The 10,894-nt window shown below is 40.8% G+C and overlaps 1 protein-coding gene across 1 annotated transcript in view; it reads right to left on the bottom strand.

The window, feature by feature from the left end:
- Positions 1-6,544, bottom strand: part of runx1 (RUNX family transcription factor 1) — a 35,729-nt gene extending 29,185 nt beyond the window's left edge. Inside the window, exons 1-4 of the mRNA XM_031748453.2 lie at positions 6,074-6,544; positions 4,548-4,699; positions 4,368-4,478; positions 2,456-2,612 (exon numbers count right to left, since the gene is read on the bottom strand). Of these exons, the coding sequence (XP_031604313.1) occupies positions 2,456-2,612; positions 4,368-4,478; positions 4,548-4,699; positions 6,074-6,101 (448 nt within the window). The 5' untranslated portion in view covers positions 6,102-6,544. The remainder of the gene's footprint in view (positions 1-2,455; positions 2,613-4,367; positions 4,479-4,547; positions 4,700-6,073) is intronic.
- Positions 6,545-10,894: the final 4,350 nt, after the last annotated feature.

A 10,894-nucleotide genomic window follows, 5' to 3' on the forward strand; every position in this document is an offset into this window, starting at 1 on the left:
AGAATACATTTTGGGGCATGTATTCAGTATTCTGTAGTGGAATACATTTTAAAAGTAACCTTCCCAACACTGCTTAACACTGTGCTAGATGTAAACACTACACATGACAGAGCCCCACTGCTGTTGTGTGTGCCGGATGTTACTCTCATTTCCCCTCCCTTTCTGTCTCCTCTCATTATGTTAAATTATGATACATGAAACGTAGTCATATATTATATAACATATATGTAGCGATATATAAAGCTCAGAACTGAATAACAGTTTAAGTTGTCTAGAGCCCTTCTATAGGAAACACTAACGATTAACAGATGACATTCTCAGCTGTATTAATGGCCACTAGATGGCAACTGAAACCAGTGTGTCTCTGCTGTCTTTGTGTAGCCAACATACAGAGATCGTGATCCTGGTCTACACACAGCGTTTTCTCTCTTTGTACTGTTCTATATAAGCAAAGGAAAAGCACACCATGAATGAAAAATGTACAACCGCATTTCTGTTCCCTTGTTTACAAAAAGACTTACATGCACGTGCACACACACACACACACACACTACATTAACAGATCACAAAGAGCCTGTGTGCGTCTCGACAAATGTTTTCTCTACAGTCACTCTTGCACATCTCACCCTGGGAAAATAGGACGAGATGTGATTCATGAATGTGCACATCATGTCATCCAGTTTAGCTAACAATCAAAGTATAAATACACAGAGTATGTGTGTGTGTGTGTGTGTGTGTGTGTGTGTGTGTGTGTGTGTGCATGTGCATGTAAACAATTTTCAGTCTTTTTCTCAGTTCCTCTTTCAAGACGATAATTTCTGTATTTCACAATATATGGCTACACACACACACACACACACACACACACACACACACACACGCACACACGTCTGGTTTGCTATCCTCATGGGGACATCTCATTGGCATAATGCTTTCCTGAGCCGGTTACCCTAACCATCAAAAATGGATGCCTAACCATAACCATAACCCAATTGTAACCATGACACTAAAACCACATTTTCAGCGTGAAAAATGCCTTGAACCTCGTGGGGACGTGGATTTTGGTCCCTACGAGGGGACTGAAAAGTCATCAGAAAGCATAAACACAGAAATACAGGTTAGTGAGGCAAATGTTCTAAAGTCAGAACATGTCTGTTCAGAGCAAACGAAGCACTCGTGAATAAACTAAATCAGAAGGCTTTGATCGAGTGAGCATGAGATGATGACATATGCATGAAAAATGATCCTGACTTGAATCCATAAGCGTAAAGGTTTATCAAAAGCAAACAGAAACACGGTGAGATGTGATTTTACACATATAGAAAACGGTAAGAAATAAAATATGTATTTACTGCACAAGGCATATTGTATGTAACTGTCTCCACTACATTTATTCAAAAATGAAGAAGCCAGGTCCAGATTTTTCACCAGATTATTTCCATATTGACTGCTTTAGTTTTCCAGACAGATTCCAATAATTGCATTCTGAAAACGGATCCACGAACCAGCAGTTTTGTTACCAAGTCTGTAACAAATGTTTTGCCAATTTCCAATTTAACTTTCGCCCATTTAGTGGAAATGAAAGGAGTGACATTTGGGCAGGTTTGTATTGTCTCCATCACATCTGTACGTCTTACACATGTGTGTGTAAATGATTTGCGTCCTTCCTGCGTGTTGTTCCTGTCACCTTATCATGACACGCACTAATAAGAAATAGATGCACAGAGAACAAAGCAGTGCGTGTCACAGCAGTTTGGGTCAGACACTCTTTTACAGATGGACACACAGATGCAACTACAGTCTTCTAGCTGTAAGTCAACATTACAAAAATACTATCTTAAAATACTGCTATGAGAGAAAATGGCCCCATTGTATTCTGTGCTGTTAAATTTGCATGAAAACAAATTTAGACTCCTCACTCTTCTTCATTTGAATTCTGCTGCACTTGAAATATTAATATGCTCATTTTTTCAACTTAAGGTCTGCACAGCTGATAAAATATTGACAGTTATACCAATTTCTTTTGGCTGGGGGAGGATTTATCAATATTGTGTGTGTCTGTAGGTTAGCAGGGTTTGTGTACACAAGACTGGTGTTTTAAATAGATAAGTAGGGACATTTGCCTGTGCCTGATTTAGAGTAACTGTGCTTGTGTGTCCGTTAAAAAGTGAGGGAGAAAGAAAGAGGCAGACACTGGATGGGATATTAGGAGGAAGTTGTGTGAATGCTGTTTTTATTCACATGTACTTCCCCTAATTTAATGCTGTGCTGTATGCTTGTACAAAACATGTCTATTAATTTTCAACCTGTGGAAGATTTGAAGGTGAAACTCTTCTGACTAATGTCACTCATACTATAAAACTGGTGCTTGCTAATTTCACACTGTACAACTTTTACACTATACAGTAAATCTGCATTCACATTTCCATAGATGTATTTGCGTGCCTGTGCGTACCTCTTCCGCTGCGGCCCACAAAGCGGAGGTCGTTGAATCTGGCCACTTGGTTCTTGATTGCAGCTGTCGCATTGCGAAGCTCTGCTGAGTAATTCTCATCATTTCCTGCCATCACTGTAACCAAGGTGCCATCTGGAATGTCGCCCAGGGCAACCACCTAGTGACATGTTGGCACAAACAAGAGAAAAGCATGAATGTGCCTGCGTGAGGGTTTAATCCAAGTTTGAGGTTTTCAGAACATCTTTGTCTCCAACCTGTTCGGTGCCATTTTTCAGTGCACACGTCCCACAGAGGTTTTTACACGCCTGATGCTACTTTGCACCAAATGTCAGTCCATGCAAAGCAGGAGTGCAAAACTCCTGATTATGCAGATGGGATGATTGTGGGATGATCCAAAGTAGAGTACAACAAAAAAAGTCATCTATTAGTAACTGAGCAGCTAATGTTCATATATAAAGACTGAATTGCTGAGAGGCTAGCACAATTTCTAACTGACCATACGCTTGGTTTGACTGAGAGGCAAAGAGGCAGTTTTACACTGAACTTCATGGACAGTAAAAGATGCAAATGATTAACTAAAAGTTGTTGAATAAACCTTTTGTGCATACTGTTAGGCTTTACCCTCCACGAGAGCTCAGCGCACTAGAGAGCACACTCTCCTTTTCCACACCTACACAAATATAGAGCCAGGCAGGCTGATTTCCATATTACGGCTAATCACACCAAAGCATCATTGTGCAAATAAGCAGGGCAGATATAGTACTATGGGGCGTTTCTGTCTGTAACCCAGAGCGCTCCAACCAGCGCTGACTGCCACACTGGTATTAAAAGTCCTCAATTATACCTTCCACCTATTGGTAATCACTTAAAGTGGTGTGAGACTGAGTAACAGTGTCGGTCACAGTAATGAGATGAGTTGATGGAATCGCACTGGCTGCAATAGCATTTCACTGGGTTTGGAAATAATTCAAGAACAAACACTAAACTCACTGTCGGGCAGACTGTGGAGCAGCAGCGGGGCAAAAAAGCAGCCCAGCAAATATGTGTGTGTGTGTGTATGTATACAGAACAATACCTGCAGAGTGTGTGTGTGTGTTATCAGCTACATACAATATGGATGCGGGTCTTTCGCTGTGTGCATAAAATGTGTGTGTTCATCTCAACAGTCATCCATTATCAGTAAGAGGCAGTGACATCCGCTCATGACACTCCATAATGATGCATAATGCACCAAACTCTCTCTTACACACACATGTATGCGCAAACACTAATGCATAAAACTCAGTAAATCAATCCACTGTGTTTTCTGCAGCTAAAAGCTGCTTTTCCACAAATGCATTTTGTCTCAAAGTGCAGGAAAACCATCCACATGAGGGAAACGCAGCAAAAACAAACAAACTTGTGTTAAATCACTGAGGGTGGATGGATCATATGACCCACTGGTAAGACAGTATAAAGGTCTGTAAAAATGGACCTTTGTGAGTGATGTTGGAAAATGTACAAAATGTTAGATTTTGTACATTAAACACTTAAGTCGTAAATCATCCGGACCATTTACATCAATTAACGTTTAAAGGCAAAATGTCAAAGATTTGTTCCCAGATGTAAAGAATTGCTGCTTTTCTCTGTTTGTCAGTGGACGGTGAATATACTGAACAGCACGTTGGACAAGGACAGTAAAAGTAATCAAAGTAACAGAGAGATGAACTCATGATGATGTAATAATATATAAAGGTATTGCTACATGTTATTATCAGGAAACTTTCAGTAGGTGAAAGGTTCGTGATCACTTGGTTAGAGGTGGAGCTAACTGTATACGTAACAGTAAAACCTGGTATGTATGTGAACTCTAAGTACACGCAGTCCATTACGATGTACAGCACGGGCCGTGCTGAAATGACAACACACACACCTTAAAAGCGATGGGCAGGGTCTTGTTACACCTCCAGTGAGTAGGCAACACAGAGCACAGAAAATTGGGACTGTCTGTCTTCACCAGCTCTCCTGGATGATCTGGCATCACCTGAAAAAACAGCAGCACAGTTATTTTAGTCTAAAACAGAAATAAGCAACCAGTCCCATGCTGCCCTACCTCCACCATCCCGTGGTCTGCAATTCGCAGTTTTCCCACCAGAGCAGCTCCACCACCGGCCTCCTGGGCTCCGAGAGGCAGGGCCTCGGCCATCTTCCCCCCCGAGGCGAGGGTGGTAGAGGGGGGAGTATAGCGGCGACCGGGGGCAGGGTCTATGACAGAACCCAGGAAAAAATAGTCTTTGAATCACGTAATCATCAGAACAGTATGAGAATATATTTTCACGCTTCATTCATTGTTTAAGAAATTATTTCAGCAGAAAAAGAAAACGTAGCGATTCTGTTTGCTCACAGATATTTTCTTTCCCCCCAGCCTGCACCAATAAGGACTTTTTTCACTATTCTGTCACAACTTATGATCAATCAGTAAGTAGATTAGTAGGTAATGACTAGAAAGATTTCTATAGATAGTGTTTGACAAATTATGACTATGCTTGCTTTTTATTCAGGTTAAAGACACACACACACACCTGTACAGGTGTGTGTGAACTGGGATCTATAAAACACACACACAGAGTGAGGGAGAGAGATGTTTACGTCGTACGCTTGTTTGCAACCACAGGAGAAGGTAACCAGGTGAACAGGTGTGACCGTTTATTTTGCTGATAGTTACATTTGTGTTATAGAGCATGTGTCTAAATGTTAAATGGACTGATTCTTATATCTGATTTTTTAATTTCTAATCTGGAGCCTTCAAAGTATTTTATACAACAGTCCTCATTCACGTCCTTTTATACAAGCACCTTTGGCCTAACATTCACACACATTCACACTGAGAGCACAGAGAGCACCCTGGGGTTCACATCTTGCCCAAGGAGGGCATGCAGACTGGAGCAGCCGGGAATTGAACCACCAACCTGATGACCTGCTCAGTCAAATCCAAAGTTTTGGATCCTAGTGAGCTCAGGTAACACTCATTCGTATTATAGCACACATTTGTTAGTTCAGAATGAACACTTTAACACATGGTTAACATTTTGCATCAATCTCTGAAGAATTCTGGCAGCAGTGCAAAACTCAGACTCCACTTTTTCCCCTTTTACAAAACACTACAAACCACATTCACCTGTTCACACAATAACTGTGTTTCCATTCACAAACGCAGTCACTGAGAAAAGGTGGGGTTGTATATTTAAATCTAAGAAACTTTGACTCGTGGACTGGATCAAACCAATAACCCGACAATGATCGTTTGAGCTGATTTGGATGTCACAGAGTAAACCGGTACACGAACGCTGTATTATGCTAGATTATGTATAAAGCTACAAATGTTTTCTACAGGCCTGTAAATGACTACGTTGTTGTACAATGACACACATTCCAGTATATGGACATCACCATCACTGCTCACACACAAACACACACGCACCGACAAACCACGGACTACCACCGCACCGTCAGAGACGAACACCATTTCTCCAACAGCTCAGTCAGTCAAACTAATGTGACAGCTGACTAGAACAAATATGTTCTCTGCGCATGTCTTCACACTTTATCGTGATCAATAACCAGAATAATACGTCGTACCGTATTTGGCGTCCCACGGAAACACCATCTGTGCGTCCACAGTCTCCTCTCGCTGACTTTCACTATAAGCCTCCTGCTTTCCTCCTGTTTGCGGCCAAGAAGCGGATTCCTGTGTGCGCGTCGTCCAGTACTTATCTGTCAAACTATCCCGACCAAACGCGACACATTTAAATCCGTGCAAACATGTCTCCGACGCGTTCAGATGTGTTTAATGCGTTCTCCACACAGAGTAGAAGTCAGACTTGAGATGGGTTCTGTCTTCAAAGCTCAGCAGAACAAACTTCCGCTCATACTGAAAGTGGAAGGAAATGGGCAGACGTTGGAGGGAAAAAAGGAGAGAATCTGACTGTATTTTAAATTTTGCTTCTGTAAGTAAGCGCTTTCATCATAACTACTTCTATGTCCTTTCCCCTGCAGATGAATGGCCATCTCCGATCTTGGCGTCAGCCTTTTACCGGGACCGCTCTGGATTTGCATCTCGTCTGTGCAAAGACCTGCTCTCAGCCAATCAGGACGCGTTCTAGAGGCTGTCGCCGAAAACATAAGACCAATCAGCATCCTGTGCGTCCGAAAGAAGGCGGGTTTAGCAGAGAAACAAGGAGACAGCGGCGCTTCTTCCTGCGTGACAGTGTGTGGTTATGTGCGTTATCCACACATAACAAACTAACGACAGATGAATGCATTCACTGCGGATCAAAGTCAGAGTCACATGCCTCCAAATCTTTGTTTTCTTATTCTTTTCACCATAGCAGACCGAGGCGTGAGAATCTGTGTGCTTTATATATGCAAGCTGTCAGTAGCACATACAGACGATAGAGGGCAGCAGGTGATCTAAAGCACGTTACTGATCCTAAATGAAGACGGCACAGGCCGAACGAGCCGGACTCACATTGATGACTTCCACTTTCATGTGATTTCATCTGTTTCTAATAGTAAGAGCTCGAATACACATTCAAACATCTGTATTAGTACTTGATATAAATGATACCTCTGAACTCCTGGCTTTTATAATACACTCAACCTCTAACTATACTAAATTGCATTATTGAGATCTGCAGGTGCTCAGACGGAGATGTTATCATCATAACTGTGAACACGGTGTTACTGCTGCCTATACTGACCAGGGATAGTTTGAATCCCGCTCAAGTTTTTACTGGAAAATATTTCACAAAACAAATTAAGCACCAAAAATAATTTTAAATGAAGGAAAAGCTCTTTTTATTATATTGCTATTATATTAATTTCATATTTGAACAACATTTGCACATGCACGTTGTCTTCATGCACACGCAAAAACTTTAATGCACAAAAAAATGGTTTAAATACTGAGTTCATTTCGGCACTCTGTCTTCTGCATGTACTGTATGTAAAGTCTATATAAATGAAGATGACCATGAAGATTATTATTATGGAGCTATTAAGCATTTCTGGAAGAAAGCAGCAGCAGGGAAAGAGCTGACAGATGAAAAAAGTAACTGACTTATCTGCTCAACTAAAAAAAAAGTCTCAATGATGAAGAACCGAGTTTAAATTGCCGTTAAAACTCCAACAGCACTTAAAGAGTCACACAGTAACCACGTGGGAGTTCATGTGTTTCAGTTTTACATTATGTTATAATCTTAAAGACTAAAATGATAGGCAAAAGTTTTTTAGTGTATGAGATCATGTTTTTCTTGCTTTTTTAATCCAAAAATGAGAAAATGATCCAACTCATTCAGCTTTCAGATATGTCACCGTCTTCAGCTCATTTATGTGTGCGTGACGTTAATGTTCCTCTGTGTCTGTGTATATCTGTATGACAAACCGAAGTGAACGTATCTCTGAAATCATTTTGCAGTTGTTTGCTTTGAAGCAAGGGCGTCGATTTGGCATGGACGGAAGGGCCATGTCCCCACCAATATCCAGCGATTATTGAATTGTCCCCACCAATAAGCTTTTTATTTGTTTTCTTTCACTTATTGTTGCATGTGTGTTGTTGATGCCTATGTTTGAGTAATCTCTGTAACTGTGAGACACCTGCTGCTGCCTATCTTGGCCAGGTCTCCCTTGAAAAAGAGGTTTTTAATCTCAATGGGATCTTCCTGGTTAAATAAAGGTTAATAAATAAATAAAAATAAATAAATAATAATTTGATCTCTTCGAGTAAAGAAAAACAAACCCGATAGAAAGAAAAAAAACCCGATCTGTCAGCGTCTCATTCACCCAGCGGTGCAGAAAGAGTTAAATTACGTTCTCTACTGGAGTCCTGCCTCATGTGACAAATATGGCCAATGTGATTGGCTGTGCCTTTCAGGGAGCTCTGTTTAGTTTTAGCAGCGGCAAGCCTGCAAGGAGGAGAGGAGGATGGCAGCACAAAGGAAGAACCTGGATATAAGAAAGTATTTTTCAAAGGAACCTGTAAGTCACTTAAAGTCAAGCTCACTCATAAAATGTGTCCGTCATAATAACGTTACAGGCTATGCTACGCCATACATGCCAACCCTCCCGATTTTTCCGGGAGAATCCTGAATTTCAGTGCCCCTCCCGGAAATCTCCCGGAGCCACCATTCTCCCGAATTTCTCCCGAATTTCCACCCAGACAACAAAATTGAAAAAGCATATCCTAGATTGGCCCAGCCAATTCCAGTTTCCACCAATGGCTACTACTACTGCAGCTACTTAGTTTTAATATTATTCTTATTACTCTTTCTGGGTCGCAAAATAAACTTTTAACATATCAGGCGAGAATGTAGCTGTGTAAACTTTGTGAGTAAATCTGTTTGGCTGAGATTAAAGTTATTAGATTAGATTAGATTAAATAAAACTTTATTGATCCCTCAGGTGGGTCTTGATGCATTCTCAATCATCCAGGAAAGTAAATCTCCAAAGGTTGAATCTGTTCATCTGGACGTAGCGTTTTGTGGGAGAAACGTTTCGTCACTCATCCAGGTGACTTCTTCAGTCTCAGCTGACTGCAGGTTTCCCCAAACCTTATAAACAGGACATTTGCATAATGACTGAAACCAGCCCACTGAAGGAACAATGGGCTGTGAGGTCAGTTCCTTAATCATAATTATGCAAATACCCCAAAACACGCTGCGCCAAAAACTGGTCCACCCCAAGGATCGGGTCCCCCGACACAAACAGAGTAACATAGTGTACACTGTTAAGTGCCAGGAGGATTGCCAGGATTTATACATCGGGGAAACCAAACAACCTCTGGCAAAGCGGATGGCACAACACAGAAGAGCAACCTCGTCAGGCCAGGACTCTGCAGTTTATTTACACCTACAGGCCAGTGGACACTCTTTCAATGATGAGGATGTACACATCCTGGACAGGGAGGAACGCTGGTTTGAGCGCGGAGTCAAGGAGGCCATTTACATGAAAAGGGAAAGACCATCTCTGAATGGAGGAGGGGGCCTAAGGGTACATCTGTCACCATCTTACAATGCTGTGATTGCAGCCATTCCCCAACTCTCTGTGAATGGGACTCATGGTTATTGATCAGTGTTCTTTGATCAGTGGGTTTTGGTCAGTGATTGTTGATCAATGGTCATGGGAATTTGCATAATTATGATTAAGGAACTGACCTCCCAGCCCATTGTTCCTTCAGTGGGCTGGTTTCAGTCATTATGCAAATGTACTGTTTATAAGGTTTGGGGAAACCTGCAGTCAGCTGAGACTGAAGAAGTCACTTGGATGAGTGACGAAACGTTTCTCCCACAAAACGCTACGTCCAGATGAACAGATTCAACCTTTGGAGATCCCTCAGGAGGGTTCCTCCGGGATTTTCACACAGCTGAATAAACGTCAAACAGAAAACTGATTAAACAGAAGTGTGAGATGGTTGAGAATTTATGTCAGCGTCCGGTAATATTTTAGATGGCAGAGTTTCACTCCACCGAGAGAGCTTGTGACGTAATTCTGAAGGCTAGACCGTCCAATTTCACAGTCGCTCATTTCCGGTCTACCCGGCTTTTGGAGGACCCGGCCCACTTAGATCGCGAAGGCCGGGTCCTCAGGTGGACACAGCCTCTGAATTTGGACACCCCCGGCCTGTTTCCGGCTGGACAATAATAACGGTGACATTTAACTTATGTTATCCGATAAATAAAACACTGTAAAATTCAAGTTTTTTGTACATACATACATAAATATATATATATATATATATATATATATATATATATATATATATATATATATATATATATATATATACATACATATATATACGTATATATATATATATATATATATATACATATATATATATATATATATATATATATATATATATATATATATATATATATATATATATATATATATATATATATATATATATATATATATATATATATATATATATATATATATATATATATATATATATGTATATGTATACCACTCCCCCCAAACGGCCCTTTTGAATGTCTCCCTAATTCTGAGGTCTCCAGGTTGGCAAGTATGTGCGAGGCTTTGGCCCACATCAGTCTAAAATTGTATGTAACCATGAATAACGTGTTGCCATGTCCACCAGGAGAGACTGGACAGTATAGATGTAAAACAAATATGCCAGCAGTTCATCTCAGTGTAGAGATGAGAGGAGAAGGCATGTGTTTGGCTCCTTCACATAGTGGACATTGAGTTGTTGTGTCCATGTCTGTTGCTGTAACAGTAGTTCATGTTTAGAATAAACAGCTCACTGAGTTGATCGGGGCAATAGTGCCTAAAATGTTGCATAATGTTGCTGAGAGATCTTTTACTTTGTGCTAATCTTAGATGAGTAGTTTTATGGACAAAAACCAGCAGGTCGTTCAGTGTTCCCTTAGTGCT

The sequence above is a fragment of the Oreochromis aureus genome, linkage group 23 (genome assembly GCF_013358895.1).
Source record: "Oreochromis aureus strain Israel breed Guangdong linkage group 23, ZZ_aureus, whole genome shotgun sequence".
Lineage (NCBI taxonomy): Eukaryota > Metazoa > Chordata > Actinopteri > Cichliformes > Cichlidae > Oreochromis > Oreochromis aureus.